We start from the raw sequence: 27927 nt of genomic DNA, 5'->3' as shown, positions 1-27927 counted from the left end.
TCATTCCACTAAACGGTCAGTTCTTGGAGCAAAGTGTCATAAATGTTCCCAAAATGTCCATTAAGAGCATCCCACAGTTCTTTGGGTGTCTTCAACTAAAGGTACTCCCAGCGTAGGCTAGGATCAATAGGTAGCCTTAGAAACATTAAGGCATTTGCTTTCACATTGTCAGATGATCCATCGTCTTTGGGGTCGGTGGGAGTTTTGATGGTGATAGTGTAGTCTTTTGCCACAAAGGTAGTTTCCAAATCGGAAACCCAACGATGGTACTCAAGTCATTCTGAGTCCAAAATGTCAAATTCAGGTCGAGTTGGATCAGCTATCTACATAAATAAGAGAGAAGATATATAAATTCTGCAGTCATAAAGACATCCATGTGAATTATTTTTTAAGAATATGGATTAGATTTCAAGGCCAAGATTCATAACGGTCACATTTTTTTTCGATGCTATGTGAAAATGCTTTATCAGGGTAAATGTGTATGTATAATGCGCATGAATTTTCATTATCATGTTGAAATGCAATTTATATATAGCATACTAAATAAGGAATAACTATAGTATATTTAATAATGAATAACACATAGCATATAAAGGCATGCATCGGAAAAACTATATAAGCGTAAATAAAATAAAACATGCTCAAAATTTCAGAAATAATATAGACCAAAATATATATGGCATGTTCAAAATAAAATATAGACAATAACATAATATAAAAGCATGCGTAGGCATCATTATATAAGCGTAGATAAAATAAAAACATAAGCAATAAAATATAAGGCATGTTTAAAAAATAGTAAACATAAATAAAATTCACATACTTTAGATTTCACGAATATATATAACACATATAATAAAATATATGAAAAGTGGAATATAAACAAGGCAACCAAAAAAACTATATATAAAATATAAAAAAACATACTGGGTTTCGAGAAAACAAAACAATCCTAGCGCATGTGCGTATTGATGCAGGCGTGCGTAGCGATGTTTTTGAGCTGGAGAAAACTGAGCCGCTTCCTGTCTCTTTTCAGCAGTAGTCTACAGGGCCTGATTTCTTTTTTTTTTTCTTGCTGGGCCGCAGGGTTTGTTTGTTTGTTTTTTTTTTTTCTGCTAGGCCGCGTCACCATTCAGGGCCCATTTTTTTTTTCTCTGGGCAGGGATACCCTTTTTCTTGTTTTTATTATTATTTTTTTATTTGGGCCGAGTCACCCTTTTTTTTTCTTTTTTCTTTCTTTTCTCTCTGTTTTTTTTTTCTCCCTCTGTTTTTTTTTTCTCTGGTTTGCAGGTGTCCGGCAGTGGAATCTGGCCTTCTCAAGTGGTGGAGCGCTGGTGGATGTTGGTCGAATGAGGGACGCGGTGGAGGAAGACGAACTGGAGAGGGAGGCCGATCGTGGAAGATTTGGCAACCGAAAGAAGGATTTGGATGAGGCCGGTCTGTGGGGCTTAGCGGCCGGAAGAAGGGTTGGGCAGCCGCAGATCCTCGTGGGATTATATATATAGACCAATCACAATGTAAAAGCTGAAGGACAGAAGAGGTGAATTGACTACAATCTATACTATTATATATGTAAAAGTAAATGAGAATTTGTTTACTCATTTCATTTCATAATCTGTATATATAATGATAGAATTACAACGGTAATATCAATTATAATAATGACATTAAATGCTGATTGAGCTGTATTTGCAATTCCTTGATTCATTTTTCATCAATCATTTTGACGAAGGGACATAATCTGTTTTTCCTTTAATAACATATACTATTTTGACCACATTCAACTTGATGATTGGTATCCGTAATCGAGACGACCACAGTAAAGGACAAATTAAAACTCTGACATTCCAAACCAACCAAAACCACCGAACCCACCGTAAAGCGTAGAGGCTCCTTCCTAGAGGATGGGGACTTCGTATGCACATGTTATGGTCTTATCCTTATAGGATCTCGTGCCCTTAAAAAGGGTAAGTCGCTGGAGGGGAGTAACCAAGTGCATGCGTTCCCATATAAGCTCTCTCACACGACGCAACGTCCCAACTTGCTCGCTCCATGCCAACTGAACACGTCTGCATCCTTTACACGTGGCAAGCCTACAATGTCCCAACCTCTCAAAACACGAACACAGACGCAATCAAGTCCAGGTTCCTTCCTTCGTCGCTTTCCTACCATTCCACACGAAAAAACAGACTCTCAGATTATATTAACAACTCCCTCTGTCTCAAACAGCGAGCTCCATTATAGCTCTCAGATCATTGTTGTTTCTGGGTTTCAAGCATTTGAAGAAGAAGAAAATGAAGAGTCCGAGAAAAGGAGGAGAGGTTTCTCAAGACCCTCCTCCATACCATGTTCTTCACAAATTGCCTCCTGGTGATAGCCCTTATGTTCGAGCCAAACACGTCCAGGTCTTGATCGACTGACCCTCCTAGATTATATGCATATTGATCTGTATGTATGTATGTGCTTCGTTATGTAACATTCTGATAGGTTTAATGTCTAGTTGATTAGGTAGTTGACGAACCTCCATTCATCCAATTAGTTTTGATGGTTCTGTTCTGTTTTTTTCTTTCAGATTAGTAAGATGTTTTTTTTTTTCACTTGATCGTATATTTTGGAATTGGAAAGTTTTATAATTTATTTTTTAATTATCTGAGATGATTGCATTATTGCAGATGGTCAGTAATGCTCAATTAAATGTTTAAGTCTGAGGGATTCTATCGTAGGAAACAGGGTAAATTTGGAAGTTTTGTAATGGAAAAAGAAGTTTGAACAATACCCTAAACCTTATTTGGTTGATTCCATCAGAAGTCATGAGAGGATGAAAATTGGAGTGATCTGGGGCATTTAGATTCATTAGGACTGTTGGTAACTAAGAATTTTTTTCTGTATCGAGAATTGTTTTTCTGTTTAAGTTGATGACATATCCATAACCCGTTTAAGGATGTCATAACTGCAATTTTGCAAGAGTAGGGCTCTACTGAATTGGAAGGTTGCCCCTTTGTCAGTTGTTACCGATGTCTGGCCTAAATTGGAACAACTTATTGATGTTTCATTGCGCTCTTTCCTATCGGTTTTTGCATGTCTTGTTTGGGATATAGATAGGGACATTGCTACTTAGATGGTTTATGACTTTGCCAAGCATTTGATTATTTTAATGTACGTTTAGATCAAGTAGTGGAGATAGAGTTACTTATTTACAGACAAGCATGTTAACTGTATACACAATGAAGAATGCTTGGAAATGCCTGCACGTGTGGCCTGTTGAAGTTCAGTTTGTAGAAATTGCAATACAACTGATATGTCAATGTTGGGAGTGCGAAAATCTTTCATATTGATTATTGGAGAATTGTCCTGATAGTGAATGTCATTTACACATAATCAAAATGTGCATCATGTACAAAATTTTTAAGTGTTTCGTGGAGTCTGTGACGGTGGCCGATAATGCAATTAGTTATTGTTTGATTGTCTTCTGCATGTGATGGTTATTTCATCTCTTGCTTTAGTTTGATAGTTGTTAATGCTGCTTTGCTGACTTCTTCTCTGTGCAAATGCAGTTAGTTGAGAAGGATCCAGAAGCTGCAATAGTATTGTTTTGGAAGGCGATCAATGCTGGAGACAGGGTGGATAGTGCCCTAAAGGACATGGCAATAGTCATGAAGCAGCAAGACAGAGCAGATGAAGCAATTGAAGCAATAATGTCATTCAGGGATCGCTGCTCCAAGCAGGCACAGGAATCCCTAGATAACGTACTAATTGACTTGTACAAGGTATTTAACAAATAAATAGGCACTTTAATTTCCAAGGCTTGAAAATTGATATCCTTGTTTGAAAAGAGGATATGGATACATCAACTTGCAATTAGGGTGTTGTGTTGTGCATCTGATATTTAGCATCGGATAATTGTCTATTTTTGAAAAGAGGATACGCCATGCTTCTTTTGGCATTTGGTTCTGACGGTGTTTAATAACTTGTCAGAAATGTGGGAGAATGGAGGAGCAAATAGAGCTATTGAAGCAGAAGCTTCGAATGATTTACCAAGGAGAGGCCTTCAATGGTAAGCTTACCAAGACAGCACGCTCTCATGGAAGGAAGTTCCAGGTCACCATCAAGCAAGAGACCTCCAGGATACTGGTACTAAGTTAAACTAATCACTTCTTTCTTCACAAGTATTAAATACAGTTTGTATAGTCTTTTTAAAGTTTTACCGTTCTTATGCAGCAGAATTTGACTTTTATTAATGAAGAAAAATAAAATCACATGACTCTTAGCTAAAAACATAAAACATGTAAAATTTTAGAGAAAATTTAATTTTACGTACCTCCTTGATCTTTTCCAAGGGTGTTCAGCGTGTTCGGTACTTGCTATTTAATCTTCGCACAAATTATAGAAAACAAACAGAATTATCTACTTGCTTATGGAGCATCAGTTGCTCCTCAAGAGCTTCATCGTCTAAATAAATTCCGTGTGTGTGGCAGATGATTCTCATCTTCTCGTAGAATAGTTAACAAACCTTCTTTCATATTTGAAGTAAACTACAAATAAAGTTATAACCATGATGAGTACTGGCCATGAGATTCCCCTTTAAGTTGATATAATAGTTAATACAATGGCTGTTATCTTATGCAAGAACACGCTGAACAAGCTTCGCAGATACTTACCCATAAATCACCACTTAAGATACTTTACATAAGGGCAGCAGATTTCAAAGCTATTCACAATCCTTTTCTTCATTTATTACCTGAATAAAAAGCCATTCAATATAATTCTGCTTCTAAAGCTTCTAGATAAAAGGGCTTTCAGAGGGTACATGGTGTCCTTGTACCGATCATTTCACCTTCTTTATATTATTGATTTATACCATCAATTACTTGCACATATTCGGTGGCACAAATGATTTGCCTTGTCGCCGTGCTCTGACACTATGAATCTGTGTGCAGGGGAACTTAGGTTGGGCCTACATGCAACAAGGGAACCATGTGGCAGCAGAAGTGGTATATCACAAAGCTCAAATCATCGATCCAGATGCCAACAAGGCCTGTAACTTATGCCTCTGCCTGATCAGGCAAGCCCGGTATGCAGAGGCACGGTCAGTTCTTGATGAAGTGTTGCAGGGTAAGCTTTCAGGATCAAGCGAGGACAAGTCGAAAAAACGCGCTGCGGAACTGTTGCAGGAGCTAAAGCAATGCCAGCCTGTAGTCTTGTCATCCAATAATTCTTTAGGTTTAAATATAGAAGATGCTTTTCTGGAGGGGCTTGACCAGTTGGTGAAGCACTGGACCGCTTTAAGATCAAGAAGACTTCCCATCTTTGAAGAGATTTCTCCGCACAGGGATCAGTTAGCGTGCTGATCTTCGTTGTTGCTTGCCTCCCCTTAATATTTGCGGGTATAAACTATATGATAACGATCACAATCACTTGTATAAATGGCTGTATTCACCCGTTTAATCAAAGATAAATGCTGGAGTGTGTGAAATGAGGCATGATGAGATTGTTAGCTTGTTAACCATTGTTGACTCCGGTAATTTCTCAACAATGATCGTCTACTATGACTCAAAATGGGTTACAACAATCAAAATAACTCAGGGACCGCTATAGGAGCATAATTTTCGAGCCAATCTGCAATATGCTCCTTCACTTGTAATTTAACTAGGGTCTGTATTAACAAGGTAAATTCTATATTGGAAGATAGGTTATCAATTTTCAACGTATTTTTTTACCGAAAGCCAACTATCCCTATCCCAACACATTTCTGAGAAGGTTTAACTTTTTAAGGAACTCAATTCGAGTATATGAGGTGATTGTCTGACACTTTGTTAAACAACAATTAGCATAACTTGGAACATATTATTGCACTGATATTGTCTTAACTCAATAGTTGGTTAGATGTTTAGTTTTAATTCAGAAAGTCTCGATAAAATTGAGAGTAAGCCATCCACTCTCCAATATTACATTGTAAGCTTTTGTCTTTAAACAAAAACAAAAAGGATCCGGCTCCTCTAAAGTGAGGAGTCTGTAAATTTATTTGAATTTCATAAAATCTTGACTCTTTATCTAATCTAAGGGCTCTTAAAAGTAGGGCTCTTAAAAGTGACACATCATTCTTGGATTAGTTTTTGGTTTTCTACTCTAACTCTAGTTAAGGTGACGTTAGTTGTTGTTAACTCCAGCCAAAAAAAAAAAAAAAAACCTCTCATGTGCGTTAAAGACTCTGCTTGGCATCAAAGCCTGCTCTACTCTGCTCTGTGCTTCCATGGAAACTCACCTACGGATACAAGAAGGCATACATACAATCTGGGTGATCGAGAAACAGAAGAACTTTACTTAAAGTTCCTTTGGCGTGCAAGGATCCGTTATTCCTTTTTATCGTTTACTTTGAGGTAATTTGATTTATTCAAACATGTAATTTTCATATTATAGAAAGCGCAGACTCAAAGATGCTTGCTGAAGTATGACATCGGCTGTTTGGGTTTTTTGTTTTTGACTAGCTTGAGTGAATGGTAGTGGAGTCTGATAGATGCACATAATGTGTTCGATGAATTGCCAAGCTCAAAATTTTTGTATTGAAATTAAATTTTGTTCAGGTGAATACAAAGTATGATTTGGTATTAGTTATTAAAGGCCAAAAGGTGACTTTTGCTCTTCATCTTTACTCATTTTTTTGGGTTGGATATTGTAAGAAACTTTGAGTGCTCAAGCCTTATATCCAGTGGTTTGGATGCTATATCAGTGGCTTGTTTTGGTTTCCTCAATTGAATATTAATCCATTTCCTCAACCTTTGATTCTCTACCACTCTCATCATGATATTCTTATATATCTAGCCATTAATCCGTTTATTACAGCACCAAGTACATACATTAAAGATTAAAACATAAATTATATAAGGTATTGATCGATTCAGACCAAAAAGAAAAAGATATAATTTACCGATCAGAAGTGGTACTTTTTTGTGATTAACTATTGGATCTTCATTGACACACAACATATCGGTATAGTTCTAGTCTAATAGTCGAGTATTGATCAATTATCAGGCAAGTATGAAAGATTAATCTTCTTATTCAACTGAGATAAAATCGTTTGATTGTTTAAACATTATTTAAGAATGGTAAAGATCATCGTTCATGAACTGGCAAGTTAAGGGGGAAATTAACCAAGGCCAACCTGCATAAGAGTACTACTTCTTGACATACATTTGATCATAGAGCTTAACACAAGAGCTAGCATTGATTAATGATATAGAGATAAAACCCCATCATTCAAATCATCTCAACAATACTTCCTTCAAGATTCATGAAACTTTTAACAGCAACAACAAATAAAAATAGGAGTACAACCATCTGCATCTAGTCTTTGACATTTATAGAAGATTACTATGTATGATAACCAACTAAAGGAGTAGACAACTGTTTCTTTCTTTTGCTTGATGGTGGAGCTCCTTGATCCTATATGACAAGAAAAATAAAAAAATATTACATTCTGTTGCATATATCATAAACAAATGACATGTTAAGTCACAAACATTGATACTAATATCTTTATTACATGAGAGTCTTGACGTAGTGATTGATTCTCTGCAGAGGATTTCTTATTTCTCTTTCTTGAAGGTTCAGCTTCTTGATTCTATATGACAAGAGGCAAAGGTTTGACCTTAGAAATCAGTTTGCAATAAATAAAGAGTTGGTAATACATTTAAATTTTGTTCTGATATAAAAAAGAACACTCATATATGCATGATAAAAAATTTTGTTACCTGAGATGCTTGGGGTAATGATTGATCCTTATTAGACGATCTTGTATTTCTCTTTCTTGATGGTTGAGTTTGATCCTGTTTGACAAGAACAATTTTTTTTTTTTTTTAACTCTACACATATATAATAAACTTATAAGTGCATATTATACAAAATCCATTTATCACCTGGGATTGTTGAGGTATTGATTGATCCTTACTAGACAATTTCTTATTCCTCTTTCTTGATCGTTGAGCTTCTTGATCCTATTTGACAAGAGTGAACAAAAAATTAATTTACCTGCATATGATAAACTCACATGTGCATGATAACAACCTTTCTTACCTGAGATTGTTGTGGTACTGATTGATCTTTATCAGATGATTTCTCATTTTTCTTTTTCGATGGTTCAACTTGTTGACCCTGTTTGATAAGAAAGAAAGAAAAATACTAAATTTGCTACACATGATAAACTCATACATGCATGAAAAGAAAAATAAATCAATTTGTTGAACATATGACATGTAATCAATTAATATAAAGTTATTACTACCTTATCTGATTCTTGAATTGAATTATCTTTCCTAGAAGATTTTTTCTTTCCCTTGCCTATATTCTCATGCCAAGCCTTAGGGCATTTTTTGCGACCTTTACAATTGTTTTTCTTCTTCAAACCTTTTGCCTTCTGAAGTAAGCTTTCAATTTGACTTTCTTGAACCATCCTCTCATCCCCACCTTACAAAGAATTATGCAGTTCATCAATACTCGTTGTTGAGTTATCCAAGAAGATGTCTTCAAACTGTTTTCTTAACTCATGTGCGACTTTCATTACCAATTCAAAGGCTTTTTCATCTCCAGATGCTCGAGATGCAATATCAACTAATATAGGGCAAGCTGTTCTATATCGCTCAGCTATAGTCAATTTCTTATCTTCCATTACTTTGGCTTCATTCATGCTTGCAACAGCCTCATTTCTTGCCTCCCTAGTCCACCTCTTAAGAATATATTGATCAGGAATTCTTTTAATATCCCATACATCAAGAACTTTCAGAGAATGACAACACAAAATTCCAAAACTCTAAAATTTCATGCAACTGCAGAAGACACTTTGGTCTGAAGTTTGAAATTTCACCTTATGCTCCTTATGCTCTCTTTTTTCATCTACAATGGCAATCGTATACTCATGTGTATGAGTAGATTCCTCACGCTGTTTTATAATAGCTGCTGAAGACCAATCAAATTCTTCTTGGAAATACTTTTCAAAGATTGATGGAGTGTAGATTTTCGCTGCTTGTTGTAGTACAGGTGATTTTTGTACCTTCACTCTCGATAACTTTTGCCTAGAATTATACTCAGCTTCTAGCTCCTTATAGTGCTTTTCATTAGCGACCCTTTCAAACTGTTTAAAAAAACGCATGATATCCATGTCTGACTTTAAGTAAGCTTTTAAATCACTATTCAGGCTTTCACTAAGCTATGTACTTCGCATACCAATTGTAAATACCTCTTTCATGTAACATTTAGCCCATTTCTCCTTAATTTCATATATCTTTTCCAACCATGGATTGCTGCAAACATTATATTTGCATAGCATAGCATTCCAAGCATCTTCAAATTCTTTCTCTTCCTCGTGCTCATACATGCATGTTGCAAAATCTGTAAGAAAAAATGAGCCATCCTTCATCAGGTATCCCAAATGCTTGATTCCATTTTGCATTATATGCCAACTACATAATCCATGAAACGTATCTAGAAGCACCTCGGCCAATGCCTTTGCCATTGCAGGATCTTGGTCTGTAAATATAGTCTTTGGCTTTTTTTGCTTATGTACTTCTAAGAATGTCTGGAACAACCACTTAAAAGATTCAGCTGTCTCATCATAAAGGAGTGCAGCCCCAAATAGTACTGTCTCTCTGTGATGATTAAACCCAGAAAATACCCCAAAAGGCCTATATTCTTTACTAGTACTGTATGTGGTGTCGAAAGTAATGACATCACCAAAATGAGCATAAGCAATAATCATTCTTGTATCTGCCCAAAATATATTTGTAATCTGTTCTTCACTATCCAATTGTACAGCATATTGGAATGAGGGATTCTCACAAGATTGATTGTGTAAATATCTTAGGAGGCTGCCTGCTTCTCCATATGCCATATCCTTTTGCCGCTTACTTCTTAAGTAATTTTTTTGATCTCTTTCAGTTTATCCTAGATTCTCCTTCCCACCAACTTGTTGACTAAAAAATTGGTGTGCAGCCTTTGGTTTAAGTCCAGAGTCATCGGCAAAATCAATATGAATAGCTTGGCTATCTGTTGGATTCCGTTGAGATGGAATCATGTGACACGTTTCTGGAGTATGCAGAAGATGATTATGCTCATGTACAAAATCATGAACCTCAAACTTGCTACTTTCTCTATTGAATTGCAGTCCCAATCGTACAAGACAGTTTGTTCTTGTTTCTGCTCTACGTTTCTTTGTTAGATGATCTCGTTTATCTGCTACTCGATAACCCTCTTTTGAGCACACAAATCTAACTGTAGTAATTTTTCCATCTATTCGACTGTTATTTGCGTACAATTTTCGAACCCCAAAACCAGTTCGGCCTTCGTACTTACGCCAAAATTGAAATGCAACATCTACTGTATCAAATTGCATACCTATTCTAGGAATCCAATCAAGAGACTTATGGATGCCCTCATCCAAATTACTTGTTGTACTGTCATCCGTCCCACTTCATATGTAATAATACAAGACAAATATTAACTACAAGATACAACAATTCACAAGTATAGAAATATTAATAATTTAATGGAAGCTGCAATGTTTCATTCATTAGGATTATTAGATTGACATCAAGTTATAGATGAGTTTATGCAATTTCCGTTGTATGTTGTTTAAATATGAAGTTTTCAATATGAGTAATATTGTTTTAATGGAATAGCAATCCATATTTTTCTCTCTTGTCCAAATATGCACTTTGTTCATAGACTTTACATTAAGCATAGATAAACTGATAAAGAAACCAAACTGATATAGTTCTAGATACATAATATATATATATATATATATATATATATGATGTCCACACGACTGAAGGATCCAATAGCGAATACTTCTTTTCTTTACTCAATGCTAAAGTTGGTTATGAAGGATCAAATAGGTCATGGCTTGAGGAGTCATTGAAAGCAAGACTTTCGGTTTAGTGTGTATGTCAAAGAACAGAGGAAGGAGCCTATTAATAGATTAGAGTATTCGGCCTAACTCACAGGAAGATCTATGAAGTTTTCAAACTGATGTAGTTCTCGACCTCAAGGATTATTAAATATGAAGTTTCAATTTTAACTAGATTTTAACCTAGTTCCTGTACAAATAAAAGTATATAGATTGACGAACTAGAGAGTTTAACCTAATTCATTCTAAGTAGAACTATTTGACTTTTAGAAACCAATAAATTATGTACTTCATAAATCAGTGGACATAACAATTAGTTCATATATCAAATAAAGTATCAAGAGGCCGTTTCAAAAGAGGAATTACCTGATTGTATTCATGCCTTCTTGTAACCATGGACGATTTTCCATAGAAGTGCAGAGAAAGAACAACGTAGCAAGTCACGCAGAGCAAAGCAGGCTTTGACGCCAAGCAGAGTCTTTAACGCAGAGGAGAGTTTTTTTTTTTTGCTAGAGTTAACGACAACTAACGTCACCTTAACTAGAGTTAGAGTAGAAAACCAAAAACTGATCCAAGAATGATGTGTCACTTTTAAGAGCCCTTAGATTAGATAAAGAGTCAAGATTTTATGAAATTCAAGTAAATTTACAGACTCCTCACTTTAGAGGAGCCGGATCCAAACAAAAATACTAGAAGCTTGAGCATAGGCATAAGGGATCCGTGGAAATGTTTCAAGATTTTGTTTACAGATTGAAACTTTTAGACATTAGATATGTATGACTTTAGAGATGGTCTCGAGAATTAATTTTAGGAGTAAATTTTACAATCCACACTTCATATATACTGTTATATTTTTAAGGATTGTTTGTTCGGCTGTGATACGATTGAGTATTTAATTGTTTCTCTCTTCACTATATATATAATGACCAAATCAAAATTGTGAATAATAGAAAATTAGGAAATATTAGTACTAATGTACTATGCTAGCTGAAGTTCTGCTTTTATATATATGTAGGTCATGCACAATAGGTTGTACTGACTTGTAGTACAATTTGATTGTAATACAATAGGGTTGTATATATACCCCTTACACAATTGGGAATCATATAATATTTGTTGAGAATCAAATACTTCTTATTTTCCATCTCATTATTTGACTACTATGAAATTCATCAAGCTTTGTTGACTTCAACTTGCTTGACCAACGTACTGCCCAATTCTTACTATGTACTTTTGTTGATAATGATCCTCTTTCTTTTATTGCTTCAATCTTTCAATAACATGCAAGAGATAACCTTGCATTTTTGTATGTGTGCGTAGATTAAGGGCAAAACATTGTGCAGTAAAAACATAAATATCTTATCTCGCAATGACCGTTGGTCTGTGTAACTCACTAGATCTCTCTGTCTTTGGATTATAAACAGGCCTATAGTTCATTCTATGTATATGTGCTGCAATGCTTTAAGTGAAGCAATGGGTGGGATTGGCATAAAGATGATTTCCATTGTAAGATAAGACTGCTTTCAAACAGAAAGAAGAGACTTATAGGCTAACAGCGGTTTTACAGTTTTACTAGCCTAGGCAAATACAAGGAAAGCTACAAGAATCTTAAGGTCAAATACAAGTGTAAGGGGTCGGAAAATCGCGCTGGGGAACTGGCAATGCCAACTAGTAGATTTGTCATCCAATATTTTTTTTTAAAAAAGAAAAGACTACAATAACAAAATTATAACCAAAATCTTTAGGACAATTTGACTTAAACGAATCAAAGTTCAAAGAGTAATGCTAGGTGAACCACCTTTTGGGGAACCATCTAGAGCCCACTTTAGGTGGCAGCTTATGTGGCATATCCATATCATCATAGCATAATTTCTATATTTTATGAAATTCCTTTTATTTATTTATTTTTTACTTTCTTGAAATATCTTTTATACCCTATTCTTTTTCTTTCTGATCTAGTATGTGAGATGTCTGCATTAGACGTTGTCATCTTCTCACCTTCTCTTCCATTTGATCAATGCCTTCTCAAATCCACTCCCCCACACATTTTATTTGTGATTTCACTAAAAAAAAAAGAAAAAAGAAAAAAAAACTAACTAACCACGATCAGAATGGGCAAATGCTCTATTAACAACGCTTGTAAGGAAACTAAAATTAGACCGAGAATGTGTTGATCAAAGCCTAATTCAAATCCACTTCCCACCTAAACCCTAATTCCAAACAAGCTATGCTATTCATATATCATACTCAGAAAACAAAAAAAAAACACCTAACCACGTTTAGGAGAGTGTTTGTTGACGATACTTGTGAGGAAACCGATATCAAATTGAGAAGAGGTTGATCAATTGAAGAAGAGATGAGAGGATTGAGGAGGGGTGAGAGGAGTGGAAAAGAAAACAACGTCTGATAGATGAAGACGTTGCCCAGAAAATATCACAAAGAAAAAAAAAGGGTTTAAAAGATAAAATCAATAAAGTAAAAAAAAATAAATCGTAATTAAGAAAACATAGAAATATAAAAGTCAGAAATAAGATATAGATATGCCACATAAACTGCCACCTAAGGTGGGCTCTAAGTGGTTCTCTAAAAGGTGGTTCACCTAGCATTACTAAAGTTCAATGCCCATAACACACTAAAGGAAGGACAAATTGTCCCAAACTATTTGTAAAGTTAAATATTGGTGCTATTCACACACCCATTTTTTCTATTCACACACCCCCTCTATTTTTCTATTACTTTAATTTAATTTATTTTTACAAATTACCCTAACTACCCTCCCTTGCAATTCTGATTTTTTTTCTTTTTTCTTTTTTCCTATTTTGCAAGTCAATTATAGTCAAATTCTAAACCCTTATTTTGCTGCAAACGAGGACTTCAAAACCCTTATTTTGCAAGTAAGTTTGTGTTCAAGTTTTGCCTTACTTCCCAAACTCCAAACTGCATGAAATTTTAGTATGCTCTACCTTATTGTGTTTACTTTGATTCTAGGAAATTTCAAGTTCATTTATGTACAAATGAATTTTTAGTAAATCTCCAAAGCTGAACTATTCTTGCCTTAAGGTTCCACTTTAAATTGTGTTAAATTTGGTCTTATTCTAAATTTCTCTTGCTTGAAACCCCTTACTCATACCCCGGGTTTGGGGTGTGATAAATTAGTATCAAATTTCCTAACTTCTCTTTAGATTTAGCATGAACAAGTTAAGTTTTGAGTGATGAAGAAGTAATCAAGGAAATTGAGTGTTTTGTCTTATTTATTTTTGTAGAGCAACTAAAATATTAACTGAAATGAGGAGCACCTTTGTTTCTTCCTAAACGTTGACCATTTTAATGAGGTTAACTGTTTTTCTAGGTCATTAGCTAATGTTCTTAAAATCTTATGTAGGGTTGATGATTCAATTTTTTTGCTTACATCAGAATTTTGACCGTGATCTTGAAAATTTGCACCAAGAAGTTAAGTTTTGACTTTTGAGTGATGAGGAATTAATCAAGAAAGTTTCTGTGACTACTAATATCCATTATAAAACTCTGCATTGACTAACATTGTTCGTAATGCCATTTCATAACAACAATCTTTTTTACTGAAGTGCTATTGTATTTTCTTTGGATGCTATTTTGCAACGTTTGAGATATTATTGCATATGATCTACTTGTTACATATTGGAAATAATGTTCCAAAGTCTAGTGTTGTTTTTAGCCTAATGTTGAACTTTTATTTATGGATGAGTGTTCTTTCAATACAGTTATCTAAAACACGATTGCTTATGCGTGTGTCTGCATTTGTCTAGCCCCTCAGGTAAGTCTTGTTCAATTAATTTTGAACCATACTCCATTTTTTTTTTTTTGGGTACTTAGAAATGTTTCAAATTTGCAGACTACGTCTGAAAATATCTTATTGCCAATCTTTACGAGATGAGAAACTTTAATAAGCTAGGTGCAATATAGGAACCCTAGACAACAAAGGAGTAAAGTATGCGTCTTACCCCTCCTACTTGTATGAGGACAAACTTTGCAATTTAGATGATAATTGATTCATGATTGACTTGCCAAACAGAAAAAAGAAAAATAATTAGAATTGCAAGAAAGGGTAATTAGGGTAATCTGTAAAAATAAATTGAATTAAAGTAATAGAAAAATAGAGGGGGTGTGTGAATAGAGAAAATAGGTGTATGAATAGCACCACCCTAAATATAAAACAAACTAGTTAACTATCAACATTGAAAGATTATTTATCAAAATTTTAATCGACATTCACAATTTAAGTCAAAATACGAAATCTTCGTCTAATTGAAATTTTTAACCTCACCTCCGACTAGGTATTGAAGCATAGTACAACTGAAAGACCAAGATGGCCGGCATTTCAGAACACCCCAATCGAGGCCCATACTCCAAAAAAAAAAAAGGAAGCTGTATAAGCCAAAAAAAGGGCCATTTTAGGATTTTTTGCTCACTTTAGAGCGACTCTCTCAGTCTCTCCCATCTACGCCTCCTGGTCTATAACTCTCAAGTCGCCAATTCCAACAACCGCATTGAAACAAGAAATGGCCTACTTTGATTTCAATTTCAAATTCAGATTTATTGCCAATTTCCTAATATTGCAAATGCAACCATCCTCCCACTCCAAGTCATCGACTTCTTTCTCATTTGCTCTATCTCACATTCTTACTCTTTCATTCATAGAACAAATTTGACTCAACTGTAAAAATAAATGGGAAATTATCAGATCAATCTTCAACTTTGAGTGAAATAAGGTAACTGCAAAGTTAAGTGTGTGTGTGTGTGTGTATTTTAATTTTTTAGAGAGTATTCAATGCAACGATGTACACTTGCACAAATAAGAATGGACGGTTGGATAACATTAAGTATATTTTTGTATTATTAAAAACAGATTGCCTATAAATATCATTTTCCTACAATTTTTAATACAAAACTAAAACCATGAGAACGCTGTTTATGGGTAGGCGTTTCTATACCTACCTCCATCTTCGATGGCGAAAAATTCCTACCCTAGTGTCGCAGCTATCGAGTACAGTTCAGGTCATCGCTCAAGTTCTTTCGTTTTCATCCGTGAAGTCGAGGTCCACGACCCTCTTTGAGGTTGAGGCTAGTCACCTGTTCGTCTGAAAGACCATGACAGTCTGCAAGTGAGTGCGGCCTGTAACTGGAGGTCTTATGTTTAGGGCAATTTACATAAACCTTTTGGTAAGGGTTTGCGCTTGACTTCCCAATGGTTGCGATCGCGTCGCTATGTAGTGTCCCACTGGGCATGCCAAAATGTTTGGCTCCAAAACCAGTCTGGGTGCAAACTATCTCTTGTGAGTGCGTGAGCTTGCCAGCACCACGGGGTGCAGTCGTCGGGGAGTCCCTTGACCTGACTTCTTCTCAAATGCTATGGATGAGGAAAGCACCAACCTCATCACAAGGTTCTTTTCAATGCCTTTCGGAAAAGGATTTCTTGCCTTACGGGTAATGACTTGGTTGTGATCTCTTGCATTCACCGAATCGATACTTAGTGTTGTAGACTAAGTAAAGCAATCACTGGGAAGTTGGGAGAAAGCATGGGGTTTGCTAAAGCGTGATTTTAGCTTCGTTGGGTTGCGAGGGCGTTACTCTTGCTTCATTGGTTTGCAACTAAGTTGCAGGTAGGTTTGCTCCAGAGAGGCTTTGATAATCGTTGAGATTGATTGATTGAAGAGTTGTTCTTTTTTTTTTGTCCTTGAAATCTGGTATTTATATCCTGGGGTTTCGACTGTTCCTTACCATAGAAGGATTATTGATTGAAGTTTCCTATTCAATCTCCGCTACTTGATTCCAATAAGGGCTCGTTTTCCTCATGGATTTCGGAATGGGTGAAGCTGTAACCCAAACCTAAGTAGGCTTATTTTTGGGCCGCATGTATCGGCCCACTATGCTTAACCCCCTAAAGGGATCTTGCCAAAAATACTTTTGAGCTCAAACAAAATCTAACTTTTATTAAGTTGTATTCAACTATCATTAGATTCAAATTTAAGATAGGAGAACAATCTATAAGTTGAAATGAAGTTTATTTGCCCAATTATTCTCAACCATTAGATTAGATAAAATGACAATTGAGTACAACTGTGTAAAAAATTAACTAAGTAGGTTAACCCCCTAAATTAATTGGCTATGTACTAGTTCTTAACATAACTATTAATAAACTAACCATAATTGTCTTTTTAAAATTTTCTTATATATATTTTATTACCTTGATTTGGAGTTGCAAGAACTTCACATAAATATTGACAGCTTCCTCAAGCATTGTGCTAATATCAACCTGTAATTCCACAAGCAAGTATGTACAAATAACTAGTTAGTTAATGTGAGAATAATTTGTGAACCTTTTTTTTTTTTTTGAAATAGAAGTTGAATTCATTAGATCAACAGCAAAAAGGCTGAAGTCTACCAAAACTTACATAAGAAATCCGGCAAGAAAATCCGGAGTAACCTACCTAAGCTAAAGCAAACCTTTAAAGATCACTGGGTCGCTCACATTTAAGCGAGCCTATACAAGAATGAAAAAACATCGCCTCCTATAGAAAAGAAATCATTCAACTTGACAAGACCCACCCCGAATTCCACCCTGGAATCCGAAGTGGCCCTGCGGGACCCACCTTTAAAGGAGATTTACCAAAAATTTCGGCATAACCTCCCTTAAAAATGGATAACCCAAAATCCTGCGGAAAACCAAAATTCACTTCTAATCATCCAACCATAACTCCTGGAGCCACCCTGCTCCCAAATTCAACCAAACCCATCTCAAAGTTAATAACATCATACATAATCTCCAAAAGGTAAAAGTTACTACAATCACCAAAGTTAGGTCATCGACCTCAAATATAATTCATACAAGTTTGGGTCACATATCCCTTAGTAATCAGAGCATTCTAGGAATATAAATAGACAAGGAGTGCAGTAGGTTAAACGGGTAACCTACAGAAGGTGATGACGGAAGCAGGTGCGGTCACTATGGCTCACACTCGTACACCGAGCAACAATACTGCAATCTGGGCATTTGAAACCGAAGGGCCCAGGGAAAAGTATATAAAAACGTTAGAGTGAGTGGACAAAAATAAATAATTGAAAGAAAAAGGGTTTTATACTTTTCCACATTTATATCCATAAAACTCCCGATGCATGCAACAAATAAGAAAACCCGACTAGCCCCGCTAGTCAAGAACAACAACAAAGAATATGGGGAGAAAAATGGGTTCACCATACGGGAATGGAGCCCCTCGGGCTCAACCTACCCTCAACTGCCACTCACACATAGATTGTGCGAGGAGGAGAACTAATAACCTCAACTACCACTCACACATAGATTGTGCGAGGAGGAGAATATCACCTCGACTACCACCCACGTGAGGAGGAGAAAGCTACCTCAACTGCCACTCACAAACACAAAGTAAGTGAGGAGGAGACCTGAGCACATGACCCGCGTATGGTGAGGGAGAAGATCGTCGAAAGCCAATAACTCTGTATAGTTTCCCCACATATCTCACGAAATAAGAATCCAAGTGTATAAAGACGTGACCCCGCACGCCAAGATCATCTCAAGTTCCAATATAAGTAGGGTATAAAGAAGTATAAAGTTTTGCTTCCTCGAATTCTTATTTCGTAAATCTCATAAAAAGCTCAAAGAGCTGAATATAAATATAAAATCAATAGTATAAATTTCCGAATCTGCATAAAACAAAATCCTCAAATCGAGCATAACGAATCTTAATTCAAAAGTTCAAACCAATAAAACATTCAATAATCCAAACCAAAATAAAATGCTCGATAATTAAGTTGATAAATCAATAACTTAAAACTTGCGGAATTTAATTTGCATGCATCAATTAAAATCAAAGGTCCACTCACAATATGCGGTCAATCCTGACGTCGCTCATGATTCTCCTCGTATGGAGACTCCTCTCGTCCTGTACGAATAACAATCATAAATATATATAATTCACATGACGGAACTTTAACTTTACGATACTTATAATTGGAAATTCAAAACATCCCCCTTCCTAACATCCGACTCCTCAACCCTCTACAATTTCCATCCTTAATACTCCATCCATATTCATTCATCGATAAATAAATTCTAGAGTGAATTCGAAAGAATTCCGGCGATCGAATTCACATAAATCGTTAATTAATCAATTAAACACAATTCGTAATTCCTCCAATTTCCACCAAACTTCATACATTACATTCTACAATCGTTATAGAGTATATGAGATTAAAACTGCAATTAAAACACAGCTCTACGCACCCCCACGCGCTACCTACAGTGGCGGCGCGTGGGGACCACGCGCCGGCAACCACTTCCTCCGATGACCACCAAATTCCGGCACTAGCATCTACACAACAGGCCTAACAATTTTCCCAACTACAACATCATCCAATTTTACCTCGAAGTGGTCGAATCAAGCCGGCGAAGGAAAGCCCCGAAACTTCAAGAACCCTAGAAATGAAAAATTGTCAATTCAACCTCTACAACGCAAATTGGACTGAACTACCTTAGGGGAAATAATCTCCATCAAAAACCAAACCTTCGATGTGAATCTGGTGGCCGGAGGTGGCCGGAATGGCCGGAAATCGGCAAAATCCCAAAACTGCAACCGGAGCAAACCTTGCTTCGATCCGGACTTTCACGGCCAAAACTCCAAAATCCTAGGTCACTAGTGTCAAGAGCGGGTTGAGGCGCCCCTGTGGTGACCGGTTGCACACCGGATGGTGGCCGGAAAGTGAAGAATCGAAGGGGAAGAGGAGAACCTGAAGGGGAAAGGAGAAGAATCGGGGGAGAGGAGAGAGAAGGAGGGGTGGGTTTCCGGTTTTGGAAACCTACCCGGGTAACTTTCCATATATATTCAAATTTTACCATGAACAGTAATTTTCGTAATTCACTCATAACTTTTGCATACGAACTCCGATTTTTACGTACCACATATGCACGCGCTCGGTTTAACGCCCTCTACAACTTTCATGAAGGAAATTTTCTCAAATTATTAATTCACAAAAAGTCAATTTTTAACCACCCCCTAAACGTTAAAATTATAACCGCGAACGGTAACCATAAGGAATTTCATGCAACTCAGTAAAAAGGGTATCTCAGATATGGGGTGTAACACAACTAGCCCTCACTTGCCAATCACGCAATTGTGGCACAAGCAAGAAACTAGAAAGACGACTTATAGAAGTTAATCTAACCTCACACAGGCTCATACCCTAAGACATTAGGGCCCCATTTGCCTGGACCCGAGTCCAAGCCCATAGGCCCAAGCCCAAGTCCAGTCTTGTCTAGCAGAAACAAAAACAAAAGCAAACAGGCCCAGCAACCCAAGCTCAGGCCCCTATCCCATCAACCCAAGATTGAGCCCAGGCCTAGAGATCCATGCCTAAGCCCAAGCCAACAGCAGGAGAGCCTCTTGTTGCTCCTCTGCGTCCGCTGTCATCCTATCCTTCGGCGGCAAGCCCTTCGACCACAGCTTTGGTGGCCGACCTTTCCAACAAAGCAACACTATCAGGACATGTTGCCTCTCGTAACAGAGAATCTCCTCAATAAAAAATCCCCACCACTCTGAACTCTGACCCATCCAAGCCTAGATCTGACAGAGACTGCAAATTGCTCCGCCGCTATGCTAATCCCAAACACCGTCAAGCCCTACAATCCAGGCTATACAGGAAACACAAAGATTCCGATCTACACCTCCGATTGGAACAAGCCCAGAACCAAACCATCGCCAAGCCCGACTCAAGGCCTTGTGACCTCAAGCCCAGATGCTGTTGTCAGATCCGACTCTTGCTTGCCCTCTACAGCCCAGACGACAACCACAAAGACTCCCCAGCCATTCCCACTATTGTCGTCCTCGTCACTCATCGCTTGGACTGGAAGACCGCCATCATGGACTGAGAAAACCCCTCGTCGCACCCACGATCGCCACAGAGATCTCTCCCCACGTCGCCGTCGTCCACGATCGTCGCCTTTCTCGGAGGAAGAAGCGCCGCCGCCAGTCGAAACCTAGGTTTCGAAAGCCAAGTCGTTCCGAGAAGCTCAGAGACTTCTAGACGTGCTTTCTAGTTGGACAAAAAGCACATGTTTTTTTTCTTTAAAAAAAAAAAAAACCACAGGTTTTACAAGTAACTAGTTAGTTAATTTGAGAATAATAGTGAACCTTGGACAAAAATCGAGGGTTTGACTATTTTCCTTCTAAAGCCGGCCAGGGGAGATTCTTTGCCTTGCAGGGAGTCCTTCCCTGAGCGGACAATATGAAATGGTCTGTAATAACTGTCTTATATTCTCTGCCAATAATTATTTTTAAATTTTCCATACTAAAACAACATTTACAAGCACTGTGTAAATAAGCCAAAAAAACTACAGAGACAGAGTATGAGCAACAAAGTTTTGTTAATGGCACCGGAAGGGAAGAAAGAAAATATGTAGTTTCGTGATGATTGCTTCATGTTTATCACCATTCTCTCCCTACCGCCACCTCATCAGCAACTCTACAATCACGTAACCGGTAACTTCACCAACTTACTGGCTATCTCACTAATTGATAAGATATTTCATTGATTAACCAATTGGCAATCTCACTAATCAGTAATCGACCAATTCGCCATCTACCAATTAACTAACAAATTACCTCGCTGAAAAATCTCACCAGTAGCGACTCCACAACCATCTGACTGGCAATCTCAATGACCAACTAACTATCTCGCTCACTAATTGATCGGAGATACCACCAACCAACATGAGACTTCACCAACTAAACAATGTGTATCGCTAGTAACCACCACCCCCTGGCCTTCTGAGCTGCGACTTGTAAAACCATAATTACATGCTCACAACATATGCACTTAAATCATAAAAGGGATCAAGGCTTACCTTCAGCAATCACTGGCATGGATTCCATCTTATGCTAAAAACACGAACACTGAATATAGTCTTCTGTTACTTACCAACTTGCTTCTCAATGGACAGAACAATATGCAAAACGTCGGTAGTAATCAGGGACCAATTCATCTGTATATATAGGTGACTTAAACCTCAAGAAGCTTCCCATTAAAGCTATCCATATCGGTTTAGGTTTCCTAGTTAGATTCTTAATGTATCACAACTTGTAGCCTTCCTTGTAGACTAAGCAATAGATTACTATCCTTAATGAATTGATACACTATTCATTAAGTCACTAGTATTGATTTACTGTTTGTATCCATGTTAAACTAGGATTGATATTAAGCTAATCATCAATTACTTTATGATGATATGTGTTATGTCCATATTTGATCTTACAATCTCCCCCTTGGACTCACACATATCATGCTCGATGATTTGCACCAGAGAACATCAAAACCTACTTAACTTACTGAAGTGCGCGCCAGATAACAAACTCAAATCGAAAATCCATTCCAACATGGTCAGATCACAGTTACTTATGCAGAGCAAGAAACAGTATACATTTTAACAAAAATGCAGAGTTTCAAAACCACAAACATAAGCTCCTGCAATCCACATATGTCAAACCAGAAGTGATACAATATATGTTAATGTGTATCAACAAGTAAACATATATTAGGTCCTTCTTTATGTTTCCAAAACCAGAAACTCAAGCAAATTTACTGAACACTGATGGCTTAAAATTATTGCTTGAACCTCAACATCATGCTATACATGATTTAAGCCATCTGATAGCAAGTATGATATTCAAAACAAGATGATAATTTCCAAAACAAAACAATAAAGCTGTAGCAAAATCATAACTGGAAATACCTCAAAATTTTATTGATAATAAAAACTGTCATTACAAAGAAGTTGTGATAAACAAAAAATAAAAGATCACAACTAAAATACAAGAACTCAGAAAACCTTAGAATTTTAAATGCTCCAACTGAACTAACTCTCTACTGAACCTAAGCATCTAAATTAGCTAAAATTCCAATGCTTGCTGTATGTTTCTGGAATGCTGCTACTGACAATGCCTTGGTGAAAGGATCTGCTAGCTGTGAATTTGTGTCAATACTCAAAACAGCTATTTCACCATGCTTTACACTTTCTCTAACACTGTAATACTTTAGATCAATATGCTTGGAATTATTTGACCTTTTACTGTTCTTGCTAAAGAAAACTGCAGCCTCATTGTCACAATAAATTACAAGTGTTCCAGCCACAATGTGACTCAATACTTTGGTCTGCATGAGAAAATTCCTAATCCAAAGTCCTTCACACACAGTTTCATATACTGCAATAAATTCAGCTTGCATAGTAGAAGTTGAAACAAGTGTTTGTTTCATAGTTTTCCAAGCAATAGCACCTCCTGCAAGCAAGAACACATATCCACAAGTGGACTTCTTGGAGTCTGGATAATTCCCTGCAAAATCCGAGTCTGAGAATCCAATGAGTTTCAGATCCTCCACTTGCCTATAAACTAGCATGTGGTTTTTAGTTCTCTGCAGGTATCTCAACACTTTCTTCCCAGCTACCCAATGTTCATGGCCTGGATTAGATTGGAATCTTGACAAAATCCCTACTGCAAAAGACAAATCCGACCTAGTGCAGACTTGTGCATACATGAGACTTCCTACAAGTCTGGCATAAGGCTTTGACTCTATATTTTCTTTCTCAACATCACTATTGGGACTTTGCTTCTTGGTTAACTTATCTCCTTTGGACATGGGAACTTCTCCAGCTGCACATTTCTCCATACCAAATCTCTTTAAAATTTTGGTAACATAATTCTGTTGAGACAAACCAAGTAGTCTCTGTGCCCTATCTCTTTTAATCTCAATACCTAGTACATAGGATGCTTCTCCTAAGTCTTTCATGTCCAAATTCCTTGACAGAAAACTCTTGGTATCTTTAAGCAATTTAATGTTACTGCTAGCCAAAAGTATATCATCCACATAGAGTACCAGAAAAATAAAATTGTTCCCAACAGTCTTCAAATAAACACACTCATCAACAAGATTTTCTGTAAATCCAAAAGTAGAAATCACAGAATCAAATTTCTTGTACCACTGTCTAGAAGCTTGTTTTAGGCCATAAATTGATTTTCTTAACTTACACACTAAGTTTTCACTTCCAGCTTGTACAAACCCTTCTGGCTGCCTCATATAAATCACTTCATCTAGTTCACCATTCAAGAAAGCTGTTTTAACATCCATCTGGTGCAGCTCCATATCAAAATGAGCCACCAAAGCCATGATTATCCTAAACGAGTCTTTTGTAGAAACTGGAGAAAAAGTCTCAGTAAAATCAATGCCCTCCTTCTGCGTAAAACCTTTGGCAACTAATCTTGCTTTATGTCTCTCTACGTTGCCATTTGCATCTCTTTTGGTTTTGAAAACCCATTTACAACCTATAGGCTTCTGGTTGGGGTCAGGTTCAACTAATTCCCAAACTGCATTTTGACTCATGGAATTAATTTCTGCTTCCATTGCTTGCTGCCATTGATGAGATTCACTACTTTCAATGGCCTGATTAACACTACACCAATTTTTCAATCAGACGACAGTTTTTCACTGTCGTCTGAGTATAAGGTTTGCTGTTGTCTATCTCAATGCCGTCTGATACATGAATCAGACAATACCAGAAAACTGTCGTCTGATAAAATTTAGTACAACAGCAGTTGCTACCCAGTCTGTTGTCTGAATACCACAAAGAACAACAGAGTTGGTACCTTCACTCTTGTGCAAAGCAATTTCAATTGGCAGATCCTGTAAGGATAGGACGTGTAAAGAACAGTTGGAGAACATTTTTTTTGTAAAAAACTGTTGTCTGAAGGACGCTTGGAGATCAGCAAAGTAATTGAATACTATTGACTGACTTTGAACCGGACAACATAAAAGTTGTTAAAGCCATTGTGTGTTATTGCATCCTAAAACAAAATATGTTTAATAACTATTGTAGATAGATGATCTAGACAACAGTTTTTTCTTTCTTTTTTCTTCATGTTCATTTGTTAGACAATGGTTTATTGTTGGTGTTGAATTATCTGAGATAGAAGAGAAGACATACATTCTGTACAATTGAACAACACATCCTTGATTCCAAAAACCATTTCATTCCATAAGCAATATTCATCCCAACATTTACAAGGAATTAACACTGCCTAGGTGCCTATAAATACATAAACCCAAAAAACATAAACTTGTCCATAAAACGTGTCCATTGCACATTAACCATGCCTATAACTAAAGCAAATGTGATAGTGATCCCTTTCCGGCATCCTAAAGTGTCCTAGAACAGAAATTTTCCTTGCTGAGATGCTGCATATAATTAATAGAGAACAAAGGCTCAGGGCCTGCTTTATTTACTTTAGCTTATTCACTGAGCATGTCTACCATTCTAGGAGTAAGTGGAATCCATAGGCGCTCTCCATAACCTACATCCATAAGTAGAAGTAAATATATGCAACTGATGACCTGGAAACTGGAAATTAGTAAACTGTAGGCTGCTGTTTAAAGAAGATCCAAGAGACAAAACATGACCAGAACATGATCTTTTATATCAATTGCAGTTGGGCATGTAATTCCATTTTTCACCATCCTGCATATGTACACCAACCCATCTATTATCAATTAGCAGGAAGATCCCAGCTTCGTAATTATGGTTTAAGCTAAAAGCCAAGCAGTTCTTTGTATATGATATCACCATCATCTACTTATCAAGAAATAAGTTAAGATTGTTGTCCATCTTACCTATCCAGATTCCTCTTTTCTTTCTCAGCCCATACCTTCACCATTTCCCTGGGGTTGTGCTTGCAGTATCCCTTTCTGTATCGGCGGTCTCATTGTACATATATATCTCTGTCCCTGAAGTTGTTAAAACAAGGAATATTATGAAACTACTGTAATAAACACATATATGGTCCAAAACCCAGCACACAAGTCCAATAGTCCTAGAAACTATAAAAACTAGTTCATCTTTTCCTCTTTATGATGCTTTATGTATAATTACATGGTCAATTTCCCATTAAAAGTACTATGACAAAGAACATTACAATACTTTATTAAGAAAAGATTCAAAACAAACATTACTAAGAATGAAATAAATGAACACATTTTTTACTCAATTACATTCGGTTTGACTGTTTGACACTACCACCAGTTAGTCAAATATAAATTGCCACTGTGAATAAGCTAAAACTATCACAACACTTACTTAAAATCCAGAACACATAATAAGAACCTATTTATTTAGTATTGAAACTAGGACCTTTTTGGTTGGGAAGGGAGGATTGGAGGAGGAGGGAGAGGGGGAGTCAACTCACTGGACTCACTGGTCTACCAAGGTATTGAAATCCAGCAAGCTCAAGGCGGTGATGTAGTCTCCAGCTGAAACAAAAAGACATTGATCAGGAAGAGACAACCATTAGATAAATGCAGAAAACTATTGTTTTGACAAATTTGACTCAAAGTTGCTAGCTGCTACACTAAGTAGACTTCAAATTTATATAACTTTATAATACCACAAATAAGAAATCTAAATATGCATGCTAATCTTGAATATATCCATCAATCTGCTTTGCCCACCTTACTCGAACTACATCAATCCCTTCTTGAGTGTGTGTCTTTTCTCTTGAACTGAAATGATCAATATAGATATATATTACATGCATTATAGTGGATATTGAAAATCAGAGTTTCGATATCAATAACATAAAAAACCAGGTTACTTATAGCAGGGAAGTTTTCATTGAAAACCTCTAGACGGCCTGTATAATACATGTAGGCCAGGTAACCTACATAGCATAGCACAACAATGAGAACAAACATAAAAGAACTGTAAAATGAGAACAAATTCAAAAGGGAAGGGAGAAGAAGAAATGAAAAGGAGTGAAGACTGAATCTGCTCAATCACAGCTAATTCTGACCTTATCTCTCTTAGGGAATTCCTCAAAATCAAATATCCATGCAGTTTCAATACTCCTTATCACACTGCGACAAAAGTGAACTGTACCAAGCTGCAACATAGTTGAAGATAGATTATCATCATCCAGCTCAGGCAACTTGTGCTTTCTTGAGATTTCAAACTATCACCTTATAGCTAATTCAGGTTAACTTAAAACGTACCATGAGCCTTTTCAAAAAAAAAAAAAACGTACCATGAGCTAAGTATTCTTGAAATATTACCTTTAAGTAAACTTTAAACAACTGGCAAGTCACATATAATGCTCCTTCACATTTTGGGCCTCTTCCCTATAATCGAATGCACCATTGAAGGCCTCCTGCTTTAACTTGCAGCTCATATAGATAGTACAATTGCATGATCATTGTTCATTAACGGATCAGACATGTGGTTGCTTTATACTAAGATTGTAGATACATCTATAGACTTGGGACAAAAGATTTAAGAAGATATGAACCAAAGTACCACATAAGTTACACTAAAGATTAGTTTCTATTAAATTACCTTTCTGTCAAATTGTCAACAGATTGTACATATGCCACTGCAGATTTGATAGTCTTAATTCTCACTCACTGACATAACTATGCGAATAAATAAACTACAAATCACTATCTAACTGAACATCCCAATTACCCTTAGCCGGATTACCTATCCAATTGTAGTTGTCACAAATTGCAATCACAATCTACTTGCACAGAAATATCAAACTGAATACTAAACTACAAACTAGGAAATACCTTTCAAGTTTTATAGATGGTTAGCTTGATCCTTGCATCTGAGCTATTAAGAAAGAAACTAAAAGCAAATAAAAATGCACATTGAAACTTCAAACTACATTAAATGATAGTGCATCTGAATGTCTACAGGACACCTTTATGGAGAAAACAATGCAAATATAGTCATTAAGGAAGAAACTGACAAGTATCAAATGGAGAAAATAATCCAACCTAGAAGTAGGGAAGGATTCTATGCTTCTTATGGTGATTATCTAAAGTAAAGGCAATTATGCCCATCAATACAAAATAGTGATTGCACTCATTGCAGCAGGACAATTGGGAGAAAGAAAAAAAACACTAATTCATTAGCAACAAAGTAGCAGCAGGACACAATTAAC

General features: G+C 36.5%; 2 protein-coding genes across 2 annotated transcripts; one reads left to right on the top strand and one right to left on the bottom strand.

Moving 5' to 3' along the window:
• Positions 1–2207: 2207 nt before the first annotated feature.
• LOC112201022 (protein SULFUR DEFICIENCY-INDUCED 2) lies at positions 2208–5503 on the top strand. The gene is made up of 4 exons (XM_024342033.2): positions 2208–2405; positions 3555–3767; positions 3976–4131; positions 4938–5503. Exons 1-4 carry the CDS (start codon positions 2295–2297, stop codon positions 5346–5348), a joined length of 891 nt encoding a protein of 296 aa, XP_024197801.1. The 5' UTR covers positions 2208–2294; the 3' UTR covers positions 5349–5503.
• A 2513-nt stretch (positions 5504–8016) lies between these two features.
• LOC112198834 (protein FAR1-RELATED SEQUENCE 4-like) lies at positions 8017–20783 on the bottom strand. The gene is made up of 9 exons (XM_024339938.1): positions 20673–20783; positions 20496–20567; positions 17121–17189; positions 9230–9568; positions 8858–9124; positions 8558–8803; positions 8401–8460; positions 8071–8148; positions 8017–8025 (listed from the first exon to the last, which is right to left on the bottom strand). Exons 1-9 carry the CDS (start codon positions 20781–20783, stop codon positions 8017–8019), a joined length of 1251 nt encoding a protein of 416 aa, XP_024195706.1.
• Positions 20784–27927: the final 7144 nt, after the last annotated feature.

The sequence above is a fragment of the Rosa chinensis genome, chromosome 4, assembly GCF_002994745.2.
Source record: "Rosa chinensis cultivar Old Blush chromosome 4, RchiOBHm-V2, whole genome shotgun sequence".
Taxonomy (NCBI): domain Eukaryota; kingdom Viridiplantae; phylum Streptophyta; class Magnoliopsida; order Rosales; family Rosaceae; genus Rosa; species Rosa chinensis.
Note: the sequence above shows the minus strand (reverse complement) of the source record. Positions and strands in the feature narration are given on the sequence as shown.